This window comes from Plasmodium reichenowi, chromosome 6, assembly GCF_001601855.1.
Source record: "Plasmodium reichenowi strain SY57 chromosome 6, whole genome shotgun sequence".
NCBI lineage: Eukaryota > Apicomplexa > Aconoidasida > Haemosporida > Plasmodiidae > Plasmodium > Plasmodium reichenowi.
The window spans coordinates 97,623-116,104 of NC_033651.1; the positions used below are offsets into that span (position 1 = coordinate 97,623).

Below are 18,482 nucleotides of genomic sequence, written 5' to 3' on the forward strand. Positions count from 1 at the left end.
TTATTTTTATTTAATTATTTATTTTTTTTTTTTTTTTTTTTTTTTTTTTTTTTTTTTTTTTTATTTAAATAAATATTTTTTTTTTTTTTTTTTTTTTTTTTTTTTTTTTTTTATCAAAATTTATTACATTTTTTAAATTATCCATATTAACACACTATATAAGTACACATCAACATTTTTCAAATGTTACTTACTCATTTTAAACTATTTAAAGAACATAAAGTGAATTAAACTAAAAATAATATATATATATATATATATATATGCTCAGGAAATAATTTTAATATAAAGTGAAATAATAATAATGTTTTAAAAAAAAGGAAAATAGGAAATGAAAATAAGTATATATAAATAAATACATATATACATATATATATATATATATATATATATATATATATAATATATTTACATAGTACACTATATGTATATATATTTCTTGATTTATATTTGTCTAACTCAAAATTATTTTTCAATATATATATATATATATATATATAGAAATATATATTATATAAATAAGTATAGACTTATCATTATATAATATTTTATATTTATCAATTATTATTATTATGAAATAATAAATCACTCTATATATATGTATATAAATCATAAAATTACAGAAATACTGTTTTGCTTATTCTTTTGTTTATTTATTTTTTTTTTTTTGTTTAATTTTTTGTTTAATTTTTTTTTTTTTTATCTTTTTGTTTTTCTTTATAGAATCTTTTTTACCTCAAACAACAATAGTTAAAAAGAAACATTAAACAAATAGATTATAATCAAAAAAATAAAATCGTTAAATAATATAACAAACAAAAACATATAGAATGAAAAAAATAAATAAATATAAAAAAAAAAAAAAAAGTAATATATAAAGAAAGAAAACGCGAACATATATAAAATATTTATAATATATGTGTTCCATTTTATATTTTTTATACACAAAAAAAAAAAAAAAATAAAAATAAAAAAAAAAATATATATATATATATATAAAACATTCTATATAAAAAATGTCCAATAGATTGTATAATATCAAACAAGAAAAAAAAGGTCAAGAGGATAATATATATATATATATATATATATATATATATATATTATATATATGTATCTATGTTTTTTTATGTTATTTGTTTATTCATTTATTCAGATGGTGTATATTTTATTGGAGATTCAATAAGGATACACCTTTCAACTAATATATAATAATGAATAAAATCTGCTTGTATTTTACACACTTGCTCCTGTTGTACATAACCATAAGCAACATTTCTTACTTTTATACATTAATTATAAAATTCTCTCGTCATATATTTGTGACTCTTCGCATCAGTAAACGACTTATTATTTGAATCATCAAAAATGTTATAATCCCTCACAAATCTACATTTATTAATAAAATAATTAACTAAACTTTTTGTTGTGTATTTCTTTGGAGATTTATGAATATAAGGCTGTGACAAAAATATGGTATATAAGCAATCTTTAACTACACTAGAAAGTTCTGATAAATAATTAAGGACATCATTATGCATAGGTTGAATTTGTGTTATTTTATAATTAACATTCAAATTCACTTGTGCATTTTCTAAATGTTTTACTGTTTTCAATAATGTATTTTGCAAGCCATATAATGTTGTTACTTCATGTACACCAAAAAACATGTCACTTATAAGAGCTTTAAAATAGACATTATGATTTACCAAAACCTTATTAGATATAAGATATGGTAAATATGGATATTTACGTACTTTTCGAGTATATTTAGGTGATCCAATATTATTCAAGGATTTATTATTATCTTCTTCTTTTTGGTCTATTAATTTTGTCTTGTCTTTATTTCCCTTTTGTATAGGATTTATAAAAAGCTCTTCAATACAATTGGTTAATAATTTATAATCATCAATTAATATATCAAATAATTTTTTTATATTCTCAATTCTTAACATATTTAATTCTTTACTACCACTTGATGACATAGATAATTTTATTTTACATAAAAAAAAAGCTGTTGCTACAGGTAAACTCATTATATGCATAGGTTGAGTATAGGTAGTTGAAGAAAAAATATCTGATATACTTTTTTTCTTTTTTGTATTTTTTATTTTTATAGAAGGAATAATAGCATCTAATTTTTGTTCTAATTTAGATGTAGAAGGAGCCTTAAATAAAAAGAAAATAAAATTATCTGACAAATATTTCATATACTTTATTTTTGTAATCAATTTTAAAAATTTATGTTCTAGATAAATTAAATGTTTTATTTCGTTAGATTTTTCTTCTGCTCTATTTAAAAAATATAAAGAGCTACACAAGCATAAATATATATTGCACAAGTCGTCTAGTGTTAAATCTTCAAAGATTATCAAAGATTTGTTTTTCTTTTTATTCAATTTTATTATACTAGAAATAGCAGAGCCTTCATCATCATTATGACCTTTTAAAATATTATCACAATTATTATGAAAATTATTATTATTATGAAAATTATTATTATTATGAAAATTATTATTATGAAAATTATTATTATTATCATTATTACTAATATCATTATTATTATTATTATCATCATCACTGTCATACATAATATATTCATTTCTATACTTCAGAGTGTCCACACTTACATTTAACTTTTCTATATGTTCATTATTTTTATCTATATCATTAACATTTTGTAGGACCCCCTCTTTCATTGTTACATTATTATCAAGTTGTATGTTATCCACCATACCAAAATACTTGGTATTATTATAAGAATCCTCATTTGAATGTACCTTATTATTCACATTGTTCACATTATTTTGATCTTTCTGTTTTTTTCTCCTTAACATATTTGTAATATTATCACGTAATGATAATTTCTCATAATTCCTTACTTCCTTCTCGCATTCTTTATTATACATTTTGTCATTTGGACATATCTTCATATACTTGTTGTAATAGTAATAAAATAAAACATAATATGCATACTGAACCATCGTGCTTATATGCATATTTAATAAATTATTGGTTAAGAATAAATTTGATGATATCATAATTTTTAAAGAATGTAATAAGGAAACTATAAAAGGAATTGTTATGTTTTTATTACGAATTCTTTGAAATGTTTTTACATGTTCTATTTTTTGAATATACTTTTTATTAAATAAATCAACATTCTTTTCAGTATCTATAACATTTATTTTAGGTGTAAGTTTTAATAAAATATCTGAGAACGCAAATAAAAATGAGGGACTAAAATTTCGACATGCACAATAAAAATTATATAATTTGAAGGTAGTTATATTTTGTAACATTATTTCATCGACATTACCTTCATTTGTATTATTTTTATTATCTTTATATTTTATTATAACGGTATTTGTGTTGTTATAATTAGATATATTTGATATATTATATGTAGTAGATGTATTATATTTATTTTTTTTGTGTTTTTCATCATTAATATGTTTATCCTTATAACATATAACTTCCTTTGTATCTGTATAATTTTTTAAATGATCATTTGAATTAACATTTTTCTTTTTATTCTCATTTATATAATTTATTCTATTTGTAACATCTAATATGTCATCATCCTCAAGCTTATTACTTTTTATATAATAAAAATTCATTATTTCTTCCAGTCTTTTTTTTATACATTTAATTAATTCATACGTATGTTTATTTGTATTAATAGAGAAATGGCTAAATTGTACTATGTCACTTAAAATACTGATATCGTAAAATATTAAATAATTTTTATATAATTCTTCCATTTTTTTATTATTACAATTTGATATGTTATTATTATTATCCTTATTCATATTAATAATATATTCATTATTATTTATTTTCTTTTTATCATTATTCATTTCGTTAATATATTTTATTTCTTGAATTAATTGTTCTTTAATCATAGGAATATTTTTTTTATTATTTTGATTTTTTTCGATCAACAAATTTATTTTCTTACTTTCCATTTCGTTTATCATATCTTCTAATTTCTTATCTATTCGAGAACATAATAATAAAACAATATTTTTTAATAAGAATTTATTTTTTTTATATTTCTTATGTACATCTTGATTTATATTATAATTCATTAGATAATTTGTTAAATCAAAAATTTTATCATCCTTTACTTGTAACAAATCATATTGTGTAAGACACGAATCTGTACGAAATTTATTACTTTGACTTCCTTCAGATAGTTCTGATCTTTCATAATAATAATAATTTATAACTTTATCATTTTCTAAATTAAAACATAAGTTTTTTTTTTTCTGGTGTTCAGTAGATGTTATTAGGTCCTTAACAGTATGTTCATTTGGATGTTTAAGAATTTTTTTATTTTTATTAATTTTGTCATTATAGCAAATATTCTCTTTGTCATTATAATAAATATCATTTTTTTCGTTAGATTGATTCATATAATTATTATTATTATTATTATTATTATTATTATATATATTATTATTAATATTTTTTATTTCATCAAGTTGTTCCTCTTTATCTATATCATTTACCTTACCACATAAAAGCGTACTTATTTTACTTTTTGTATTATTGATGTATGTTTGAGCTTTATTTCTTGAAATTACATATTGTTCATTAAGATGAGCATTCTGTACAGTCATATTATTATTATCATTATTATTGTTGTTATTTTTGTTATTTTTGTTGTTATTATTATCCATATCAATATGAACATTATTAATATATGCACACTCTTCATTTGTATGATCATACTCACGAATTTTATCTTTTTGTTCCTTTATATCATATAGGAATTCATCATTTTGTATGTCATGCATAAAATATATATCATTTTTATTTTTATTAGTATTATATATATTTTCCATCTTGACATAATTAGTATTCATAACAGCTATAGTGTGTCTACCACTCTTCCTATTACTTCTTAGATAGTTTCTATAATCCATTACCAACTTTGGAGTCCTTACATATCCCTTACAATTCATATGATGTATAAAGTCTTTAGGTTTCATAAAATCATGCTCTTTCTTATTTCTAATACTTTTTATATATACTTCCATTTCTGGTACAAATGAAAAAATAGATGATATTTTAAAAAGGCGTATTAACATATAATTATCCACTGATAATATATCTATTGAATTATTTATATGATATCTTAATTTATTAATAAATATATGTAATATGTTATTTTGTGTATTAGGTATAAATATAACTTCACTTAAACATTCAGATATAAATAATAAATTAGATATATTATAATCATTTAATTTCATACTTAATTTTTTTATAAATATGGTAAATGTAAAATTATATAAATCATTCATACTCTTTTGAAATAATTCTGTACTATTATAAATTATATCATTAGGATATATTAATGGATATCTATCTATACTTTTAATAAAACGAATAAAATATTTTGCTTCCTCGAATTTTTTAAAAGGATCATCAATAGCATAATCAATGATTTTATTAAATAAATTATGATTTAATATTAAAAATCTTAATAATATTATTAAACTATAACTAAAATCATATGATTTCATTAAATCTAATTTCTTCTCATATGTATATATTATAGCATGAATACTTTTACTATTAATTTGATTTGTTAAATAATGTACCGTTTTAGAAAAATAATTTATATCTATTAATTCATCAATATTTTGTCGAAATATTTTATTTAAATATTCCTTTATTATTATTATAAATTCAGATTTGTTATTAAAATAACTAAGAAGATTAAACCATTTCTTAATCATTCTTACATCCTTAATATTTCTTGAACAAATTTTTGATCTATCACATATCTTATCATTTTTTTCATTTCTATTTATATTATCATTAACATATCTTTTAATTAAATCACCTTTTCTTTTATCATCATTATTATTATGCATATTATTATTTTGCATATTATTATTTTGCATATTATTATTTTGCATATTATTATTAGGCATATTATTATTTTGCATATTATTATTAGGCATATTATTATTAGGCATATTATTATTAGGCATATTATTATTATTCATATTATTATTAGGCATATTATTACTTTTTTCACTTGTTGATATATTTAAAAACCCCTTTATATTTTTCTTTATATATGATTTTATTTTACTTTCATTTCTTTTATTTTCTTTATTCTCCTTATTTATCATACTATGTCTATCATCATCATAACCATCATCATTCGTCTTCTTCTCCTTCTTCTTATTATTATTATTACATTTTTCTAATAGTTTTACATCTTCTTTCCCACAATGTTCATGTCTCTTCCTCTCATACCAAAACGTTATATCCCTATTCTTCAAACTATTAACAAAACATTCCAAAAATATACTATCACAAATATTATTTTTTACGCACTCTTCAATATCTTTAAGATTATCTATAAGTACATAGCATTCATAATTTGTTAGCCCATCAAAAAAAAAAGAGATCTCTACTTTTTGTTCTTCATTCTTTGTCTTTTTAGATATCAGTTTATCTATATGAACAAATAAATTGTTCCAAGTCTTTATGTCAATATCGTCTTCTAATAAATTCTTATTTATAAATAATAACAAATCACTTAAGTTAAGTTTTGAAAATTTTATACATGTATCTTTCTTTAAAGAAATAGCTGCTTGAGCAAAATTACTAAATCGTATTGTTCTCATTTTATATGGATTGTAATAAAATATGTGATAATAATTATTAATATAGTGTTTCTTTATATTAACACTACAGATGTCTTGTCCAGCACATTTATTATATTGAATGCTATCTGAATTTATATAGTAATTATTAATAATATTATTATTCTTAATCTTACTCTCATTCATAAGCTTACTTTCACTCACACTCACACACTCACACTTACACTTATACTTATCTTTATTATTAATAGCACAATTACATTGGTTTGTTCTATTTTCCTTTAATTCGTAATCAATCAAATCAAATATCCTTTTCTCTCTATACTTATCTTCTAATAACAAAATATTCTTTTTCTTAATGTGCTCACTTTTTTGACACCCCCTAATAAGTTTTGTTATATTTCTATTATATAATTTGTTATATGATGAGAACAATACTCTTTTTTTGTTATAAATATAATCTGCTTTAATTATGTTTTTACTTCTACAAAAGTTATTAGGATATATATTGTAAAATACTTTATTTTTATGGACATTACCTATTTCTACTTTTAATTTCTTGTATATAGAAATATGATTACGTAATTGTAAAAATAGGCTTTTATTTTTATAACAGTCTTTCCCTATATCAAGATATTTATATTTGTTTTTATATTCTTGATCATATTTACTAATATTTTTAAACAAAAAACTTTTCATCATCTCTTATTGTTCTCATTTAGAAGGCTATATATTAAATATATATATATATATATAATATATAACATATATAAGATAAATAAAGAAATCTTTTTTTTCCTTCACATTAAACTATAATTATATATATATATATATATATATATATATATATATATATATATATATATATATATCATATGTATATTTATGTATTATAAAAATATAAGTACAGTAAAAAATATATATACAAATATAAATATGTATAAATATAAATATATATATATATTTTTTTTCTTTTTATTCATTTTAAAAAATTTAACTATATTATGTTCATTCTCTCATATAATGAATATATAACATATATATTTTTATATATCACGAAAGTGTATACATAATTCTTTTAAAAGATCAACACACTCATTATTTTCTATATTTTTAAAATATAAAATTTGATAATCAACAAGTATATATATATATATATATATATGTGGACCTTTTTTTTTTTTTTTTTTTTTTTAATCTCATATTGATATTATAAATAAGAAAAAAAAAATTACAGATATGTGATAGACGACTTTCATATATATTACACATATATATATATATATATATATATATTTAATATTATGAATATGATACTTCGTTTGTTTATTCTTTAATAAATAACCCATTAATATTTTATAACATATATGAATTTCTTTTTTTTTTTTTTTTTTTTTTTTCCTATATATAATAAAACTACTTCATTTAATAATATACTTATAATTTATATTTTTGATTATACATAAGGTTAAAAAAAATATAATAATAAAACAATACATATACATTTTAAATATATATCATATAATACATTTTTGTATTATCCTGAAGAAGGTAAATATTTATATAAAGATAAAAATTTACCTCACACATATATATATATATATATATATATATATATATATATATATTTTTATTTATATTATACTATTATTAGGAAAAAGAAACATAAAAATGAAGCTCTTTTTACTTTTATTTATTATATATAAAATATTTTATGTTATAATCATATTTTTATAATTTTAAAGTTTTAATCATTTTAAAAGTTCAACATACAATTTTACAAAATAGAAAAATAAAATAAAGAAATATTACACATATATATGTATATATATGATAAAATATATATATATATATATATATATTTGAGAAAAAATATTTAAAAAAAATAACATTTTATTATAATGCAAAAAGAATAACTCTTCCATATATACATATATATATATATATATATATATATATCAATATATATAATTCTATATATGTGTTACATTTTTTATGTTAACTATACAACTTATTGCTTTATATTTTACATTTTATATAATTTTGGTTTATTTTATATAAAATTACTAAAAAAACAAAAAAAAAAAAAAATAGATATTTATAAAAAAAAAAAAAAAAAAAGATACGTATAAATATGTATCCTTGTTTATTTGTCTACATGTTCATTTATCTGATTAGATTGTGACACATTATTGATACTTATTGAATTTAACAAATTACTAGGTAAGTATTCCGTATTTATTGTACTAGAATTTGAAGTTGATCTCAATTTATCTATCATTTTTTTATTAGAATAAAAATCATAATTATTCATTTCTTTTATTATTTTATTACTTGTATTGTTATTTTTTTTCATATATTGATTACATGACATATCATCACTATTATTATTATTTTCATTAATTATATTATTATTTACATCTTCATTACTTAATAAATTATAATATGAATCTTTAAATTGATTATGAGCATTTCTATTTACTACATTATCACTAGCATATTTTTCTTTTTCCATAAAATATAAATGATCCGAATTTTCATATGGAACATTAGCGTCGTCGGAACTTCCATTACAATTCTTGTAAATACTATTACTATGTATTGTTTTTTCATTTATTTTATTCTTATTATCCTCACCTAAAAGTGTAGTGCTCTCTATGTCATTATCTCCGTTTACCTTATTTTTGTTCGTATTATTAACATTAATATTAGTATTAATAAATGAAGGCTCATTTTTTCTATTATCATTTAATGCGCCATCATTTGGATCATTTGATAAATCATTAACACCATTGAAACTATTTATCATATCATCATTATTACATGTATATGTTAACACCGTATTTTTATTAATAACCTGTAGATCCTTGTTATTTGTTGCGATATTATTTTCTTGCAACATGTTTAAGGTATCATTAATGTTACATGTATTATTAATTTTTATATTTGCATTATTATGAACATTTAATAAATCTTTGTTATCACCATTTGTTATTCCTTTAACATTCTTTTTTGAATCATCAAAATTATTAGATATTTCCTTATTATCATTTATAAGATGATTCATATGTGTGTTATAATATTGTTCTTTGTACATATCACTAGAATTTATATTTGCATATTTGTTATTATTATTATTATTATTATTATTATTATTATTATAATAGTTATTTATTAAATCCGTTTGATTATTATATATGTTTACACTTCCAATATTGTTATGATTATTCAAAATGTTTGTTTTACCGAGTGGATCCATATCATTTCTATATCTATTATCACTAAAATGATTTAATCCAGACATGTTATAAGATATCATATCCGACCCATTAGATAATATTTCATCATAACCTCTTACATTTTTATATTCCACATTTATATTATTCTTTCCATTCATTAAATCACTTCTACTGTCATTCATATAATTCACGTTAATTGTATTCATAGGTATATAATTATTCATATTATCATATACTGTGCTATTAACACCGTTTTCGATACCTACTACATTCACATTGCTATTATTATTATTATTATTATTATTATTATTATTATTGTTGTTGTTATTATTATTATTATTATTATTATTATTGTTGTTGTTCATGTGTATTAAATCATTTGTGGGATAATTCATTTTGGATACATACAACTTCTCCATATTCATATGATTCATTTCCTTTGAACTATTGGAATTACCATTTTCTTTTATAACAGATACATTATTAATATGTACATTATCATTCATATTACCTAAACCAGTCATTTCATTTTTATTATTTAAATTGATCATATTATTATTCATTTCACCCGTATTGTTCAAGTCGTTTATTACTTTTACGCTATTATAAGGATTACTAAGATTGGTTAGATTATTATTCATATTTCCTACATTACTAGTTACATCATTAAAATGAATTTGATCAACCATATTGTTTGTACCTACCATATAATTCGTATCAACCACATTACATCCATCGATTGCATCATAAAACTCTTCCACAGAATCAGCATTGTTATTTGGATCTATCATTATTGGATTCATATTATTTATATTTTGTATTGCATTCATGTTAGCATAATTTGTTATGTTATTATTCATATCGTTATAATATTGAATATGGTTCATATTATTTTTATCTATTATATTATGCACATCATTCACAGCAGATATATTATTCAAATTATTATTATGATCACTAATATTAGCAACGTTGCTTCTTTGGTTTATTATTACATCATCTGGATTATTATAATTTGAAATATTATCATAATTCATCATATTTTCATAGTTAGCTACATTTTCAAGACTTTCTTTTTTATTTATTGCTCTATAATTATTCATTGTCTGAACTTCATTATATGTATATTCCTTACCGTCAATCTTAGCACTATTCATATTTTCTAAGTCAATATAATAATTACAATTACTATTCATATTATTATTTACATCAGAACTAAATGGTTCAACATGATATATAGGTTTATAATTATAAGGAATATATGGTCCATTAATTTGTTCCTTTGATGATAACAATTCTTTATTATTCATAATATTCTCTTTCTCACTATATGGTACAAGTTCGTAAGTATTATTATTATTATTATTATTATTACCATTTGGTATCATATTTTGATCAGTCAATTGGGGGATATTATTATTCTCCATACCATCCCCTTTATTTACATTCCATCCAACTGCCAATATATGTAATGAAAATAAGTTCGCGAAATATTTTTGCTGCATTTCAAATTCCTTACGTGAATTTAATGGTACCTCGAAATATTCATAAAATCTCTGTGATTGATATTCATATGGAACTCTATAACCTCTTGGATTCTCAACAAATTCTATACAATTATTTACAAAACTAGGGTGGTTATTCATTTTATCACCATTATTATAATTTTCTATGCTTTTTACATTATACGCAGAATTTATATTTGTTAAATTGTTCATGTTTACTATATTTGGTATATTCGTCATATTCATATTTTCTCCACTAATATTATTAAATGAAACGCTTTGCATTTCATTCTTACAATATATGTTATTATTTAAATGATGACCCTCATTGTTCAGCATATTGTTTGTATTCATATTATTCATTATCATATAATTATTGTTATTCATAATATATCTATTAAATTCATTCTGTACCATAGTATTACCATAATTGTTATTATCATTATTGTTATTGTTATTGTTATTATTATTATTATTATTATTATCATTATCATTATTATATTGTGATGCTTTTTTTTTATTATATGTTTTATCCAACGAATATATATATTCATCATTATCATAAAATTTTGATGATTTTATTCTTCTTCTTTTTCTACCCTTATTTTCTTCCAAACCTTTTACTTCATCTTCACAACCATGTACTACATATTCCTCTTTAATATATCCTTGTTCAATTTTTTCTTCATAATTTTCTTTATCCTTTTCATTTCCAATATTTTTCTCATTGCCATCTATATCATTATTATCTTCGTTATCATTATTTTTATATTTTCCTCTTCCATTTTTTTTTTTTCTTGTTGCTATTACCCTTTTTGTTCTTCTCCTCGCACCGACTAAAGTCTCATGATTATTTCTATTCTCGTATATATTATCATTAATATTCTCGCAGGTGTCTTTTTTATTTTTACCTCTTTTATCTTTAGTACACGCAACATTATAGTTTATAGTATAATTATCATATGGAGCTTCTAACGTGTTACGACTTTTCGAAGATCTAGAATTTTTTCTTTTCTTTTTCTTTGCGTCCAAACTAGATACAGATCCTGTAAAATTCATACCTTTTTTATCCACATTTAAATTATAATAATTATTATATTCTAACATGTTTTGTTTATATTTATTTGAAGATGAATCATAATTGTTATTAATTCTTTTATCCCCAAGTGGTTGACATCTATTTGTAGATGCACCACCATAAAGATAATCCGCATTCTCTATTTTAACAAAATTATTATTTTTAACAAGGTTATGATTTCCTTCTTGATCAACTACATATGTTTTCACTAACATTCCATTGTTATTATTATAAAGATAATAATAATTTTTATTCTGATAATAATTATCAACACCATCTTCTGTATTTCTCATAGGATACTCATTTAGATTTAAATATTCTCCATTCATATTATCATTTAACATATACTGATAGTTTTGGACTTCATCTGTTACATTGTCTGGAATAGTATTCGATATATTATTATAATTAACAAAATCATTATTCTTACTATTTTTTGTTATTTTGTATGCACTTTTATTTCCTCTTTTATTTCTATTACCACTAACAATATTATTAGCTGAACAAAACATTTCATATTGTTCACTTGGTATATAATAACTATTTTTTATATTATTATTTAATTGTGTCTTTACCTTTTTATTATTATTATTATTCATCATCATAATAATATTATTATTATTATTATTAGTTTCATTTTGATAGTTATTACATAATTCATTTTTTACTAAATAAGTATTTACTAATATATCATTTTTATTCATTTGTATATTTTTATCATTAATATCTATATCATTATTTATCATATATTTATTACCATTCTTTGTTATCATAGATTTTTCAGTTTTACATATATTTCTCTTTCTAGTCGTTCGACTACTTCTAGTTCTCTTTTTATCATTATATAAATCCGAATTTAACAAAAGGTCATTATTCATATTGTTATGATGTATCATGTTCTTCATATTATTTTCTAACAACATCATATTAGACATATTATTTCCCTGATATATTTCATTCATTTGATAATCCATAAGATTCATATTACACAAATTAGGGTTCATATTATTACTATGATTTAAATACGAGTTATTATTATTTACCAAATATGTCATGCTTCTTACATTTCTATTTTGTAGCTCCATGGCATTATTTATATCATTTTTTTTTTTTCTTCTTCTATAACTTCTTGTAACTTTATGATTCAAAGAGCTACTTGGTATTTCTCCTTTGATTGAAAATGTTTTCACAACATTATTATTATTATTATTATTATTATTATCTGTGTTATGATCATCTTCTATACCATTAGTTAAACATTTTATATTTTTATTCATATAAACATTAATCTTCACAACAGATTTATCAGATCTAGAAAATCTTGTACCTGTTGCTTTATGTAACAATATAGGATTAAAAATACCTTTTATCATACTTTGAGCAAATGTATCAGCTCTTTTTTGTGCTTCATCATTACCTACTTTTTTACATGACCATCTAGCTTTCATAGGAACACCATTCTCTAACCACTCTACTCTCCATTCTCTTTCAATTCTATCTCTAATTAATGATACATTATAAACACCTACATTTTCAAAGACGCGTACTATAGGCGGTCCTTTATCAGGATATAATTGTTCAAAGGTTATTCCAGATTTTAATTTCTCAATTAATTCTTTAGCTCTTAATTTTGCTTTATCATTACCATATTTTTTATATGATATTCTTTGTTCTCTACGAATATTATTTTCATACCATTCAACAACTAGACATCTTTCTATTTTGTCTATTAATATGACTGGTTCTTGGCTACCTATGTGTTCTCTCATTTTGTTTTGCTCTTCATTATTTGCATTATTAACAAATGGTACTATCTGATTAATATTGCTGTTGAAAATGTCGTTACTATGGCTATACGCCCCACTATCATTATTATTAATATTATTATTATTATTATTATTATTGTTGTTATATTGAATATTATTACTATCATTGTTTATGACATTGTCATATTGTACATTATTATTATTGTTGATATTATCATATTGTATATTATTATTATTGTTGACATTATCATATTGTATATTATTATTATTGTTGACATTATCATATTGTATATTATTATTATTATTATTATTATTATTATCATTCTTGTTTCTATTGTCCATATTTTCGTTTGGTAAATTACCAATATTATCGCCTACTACATCCACATTATTGCTACCATCGTCATCCTCGTCATTCTTTTCTTCATTACTTTTCATTACATTCTCGTCGACCGTATATGTACAGGTACTAGTTTCTTTTATATTCTCATCAATTCCTTTTTCATTATCTTTCTTTAACTTATTACTATCGCATAATGATTTACTATTCGTATCATCTAATATTATATCAGAAGAACACATATTCTTCTGCATAATACTACTATGTACACCATCAACGGTACAAGAACCAATTATTTCGTTTGATTCTTTAACTAAATTATCTTCCATTGTTTTTATAAATATTATTACAATGAAAAAAAAAAAAAATAAAAAAAAATTAAATTAAATGAAAATTTTTAAATTATTGGTTCATTTATATTAACCCCTTAAACATAATATATACACAGATATGATAAAAAATATATATATATATATATATATATATATATATATATATATATAATATGTACATATATCTTATTGTATTTTATTAATAGAGAAAACGGTCAAGCACATGTATGCACATACAATATATATATATATATATATATATTTATATATATATTTATATTTATATTTATATTGTCTATTAATAAATACAAAAGTTATAAAATTAAGACGTATGCAAATTTATTATACACATATATTTTTATATGCACCTTAGGCTCAAACATAAAATAGGAAACATAAAAAATATAGATAATTAAAATATAATTGAAAATAAAATTATACTACAAAAAAAAATAAAGAAATACTAAAAAACAAATAACAAATAAGAAATAACAAAAAATAAAACAAATTAAAAAAACAAATATATATATATATATATATATATATAATATTTTTTTTTCTTTTTTTTTTTTTCTTTTTTTTTTTCCTTCTTTTATTTTTAAATTGTTTCTTAAAAATCAAATTAGAAACAAAAAAAATTTTTTTAAAGAAAATTCTAGAATACTAATGTATAACAAATAAATTTTTTGTTAGGATATTTAAAAAAATAATAATAATAAAAAAACAAATTAAAAATAAGTGTTAAAAAAAAAACAAAAAAATAAACAGGTTAAAAATAAAATGAAATAAACAAATAATTAAACAAAGAAATATTCACGATATAATCAAAATTTACATATTAAAAAAAAATTAACAATAAAAATAATAAGATATAAAAAGATATAAAAATATATATATGTGTATTTATATATTTTATAAAATACTGCATGCAAAATATTAAAAAAATATATATATTTATATATATATATATATATATATATATATATACATATTATCACATATTTATACACATATAATAATATGCTTTATTTACATATACCAATTATATGATAATTTGAAATACAAACCTAATTATTTAACATTGTCTTTATTTTTAAGAAAAATTAGTATAATCAAAAGGAAAAAAGCAAACCCGTATGAAAGAAAAAATAAATACATAAATAAAAATAAATTAACGTGTATGATTATATATATATATATATATGTGTGTATATTTATTTTTTTATTCTTTTTGCACACAGGAAATTTACACATATTTCCAAAGGTCAATATTCCTTTTTTTATTTTTTTATTTTTTTATTTCGTTCCGTATTTCCATGCAAGCAATGTGCACAATGAAAAAAAAAAAAAAAAAATACATATAAATATAATTATAAATATAAATATACGTATGTCAATATTATAAAAAAAGACATGCGAACTTATATATATATATATATATATATGTGTATATTTATTTATTTATGGTCTATCCATAAGAAATTTTTTAGCATATACATATAATATATTAATATATATTTATTATTTTGAATTCACAAATTATACTTTTTAATTTTTACAGATAAATAATTATGAGTATTCAAAAAATATACATATGTGGAAACGTTTAATTTTTTCTTTTTCTTTTTTAGTAATAGAAATTTAATATCTTAACATATAAAAAGTAATACATACATAAATACATATATGAACATATAAAAATTGCAATAATTTTATTAATGGTTATATATTCTTAATAATAAAATATTTTCCATATAACTTATTTTTTTATATATATCATAATGAGTGTTCTTTGCTTCTGTTTCACACGTTTTTAAAATACGCTATATATAATAATTTCAAGAAATTATAACAAACACATAATATCAAAAAAAAAATTAAATAATAATAATAAATAAAATGTTCACATATATATATATATATATATATATATATATAAAATTTCAGTTCTTTTAATTTTTTTTTTTTTTTTTTTTTTTTTTATTCTTTGTCAACGGTTTTATTACTTTTTCTTAATATCATAATAAGTTTGTATTTTAACTTATATATATTTTTTCAATAAAGCGATGAAAAATTAATTTTACTAAAAAAAAAAAATATTATTCCATTACTCTTATTATAATATATATTATGTTAATATGTTTAAATAATAATATATATTGTAAATATTGAGAAGAAAACAAAAAAACAAAAAAACAACCATATCTATGTATGAGTGTATATTTACAAATATTTCCTTTAATATGATAAGAAGGGAAAATATGAAAAGGTCAATTATGTAAAAATTTCTATGAATTGTAAAAAAATATATATTTTTATTTTTTTATTCCTTTATGTTATTTGTGTTAATTCAGGTGTCAAATATGTAAAATAAAAGAAAAATTTAATCTTTGTTCTTTTTCATATTTTTATCTAAGAACTGATAAATATAAATATATACTATCCCAAATAAATAATGTAATTCGGATAGGTACTTGGTCAATTTATTTTATTTTTTTTTTTTTTTCTAATATGCACAATATATATATATATATATATATATTTTTTTTTTTTTTCTAAAAATTGTGTAGCTATTTATATTTGTATTCTTTAATTTATAATTCATGCGAAGAACATCTTTTACTTTTATAAAAAATACTATACTATTTCCATCTTAAAAAAAAAAAAAAAAAAAAAAATTAATATGTTTATATTTGTGGATATATATTAAATGTACAATTACAATAATTAATTCTCAATTAAATAAAACTATAAATTCAAATAAAGAAATATATATATATATATATATATATTTATTTATTTATTTAATTATTTTTTTATTTATTCATAAAATGATAAGGTTAAACTTTATAAGATTTGCTAAAATGGGGCCGAGTAAAGGCAAAGGTCCATTAATAGCGAAATATGCTCCAGTTGGTTTTAAGAAAGGATTTGGAGCTATAGGCCTGGGAAAACATACAAAAAAAGGTATCTTACAAAGGAAAAAAAAATGAAATATACACACAAGGATAAATATATATATATATATATATATATATTATTGCTTCGATTTATTTTATTTTATTTTGTTCTATTTTTTTTCAATTAGGTTTCTTTATAATTAACAAAATGCTCGTACCAAATTATCGAGTCCCTGATTTGACGGACTGCCAGGTAAATACGGAAAATAAATAAAAAACAGAATGTTATAAAAATAACAAAACTAATATCTCGCTACATATTTTATTTAAAAAGATGTAGTATCCCCATTTATATTATATATTTATAATTTTTTTTTTTTTTTTTTTTTTAATAGTTAAAACCATATGTATCAAAAAAAACACCTTTAATTGTTATGAAAAAACAACTAGGGCCAAAAAGAAAAGTTTTAACCTAAAATGTTCTTGGTATAATATTTCATCATTTTTAAATTTGATTATCATATTTTAATATATATATATATATAAAATAAAAAAAAAAAAGGAATCTAACAAACTCATAACTGGGACACCATCAAAAAATATATATATATATATATATATATATATTATATATTTTATGATAGTCATAGTATTTTTTTTTTTTTTTTTTTTTTTTTTTTTTTTTTTTTT

General features: G+C 19.4%; 3 protein-coding genes across 3 annotated transcripts; 1 reads left to right on the top strand and 2 right to left on the bottom strand.

Moving 5' to 3' along the window:
* Positions 1-1,292: 1,292 nt before the first annotated feature.
* Positions 1,293-7,331, bottom strand: PRSY57_0602600 (hypothetical protein; the record flags this gene model as incomplete). Its single annotated transcript, XM_012906402.2, has 1 exon — positions 1,293-7,331. One exon carries the CDS (start codon positions 7,329-7,331, stop codon positions 1,293-1,295), a length of 6,039 nt encoding a protein of 2,012 aa, XP_012761856.2.
* A 1,447-nt stretch (positions 7,332-8,778) lies between these two features.
* On the bottom strand, positions 8,779-14,889 carry PRSY57_0602700 (SPE2-interacting protein; the record flags this gene model as incomplete). The annotated part of the gene is made up of 1 exon (XM_012906403.2): positions 8,779-14,889. The coding sequence occupies one exon, from the start codon at positions 14,887-14,889 to the stop codon at positions 8,779-8,781; it is 6,111 nt and encodes a 2,036-aa protein (XP_012761857.2).
* Positions 14,890-17,723: 2,834 nt separating this feature from the next.
* On the top strand, positions 17,724-18,268 carry PRSY57_0602800 (mitochondrial ribosomal protein L41, putative; the record flags this gene model as incomplete). Its single annotated transcript, XM_012906404.2, has 3 exons — positions 17,724-17,859; positions 17,981-18,045; positions 18,188-18,268. The coding sequence occupies 3 exons, from the start codon at positions 17,724-17,726 to the stop codon at positions 18,266-18,268; spliced, it is 282 nt and encodes a 93-aa protein (XP_012761858.1).
* Between the last annotated feature and the right edge of the window lie 214 nt (positions 18,269-18,482).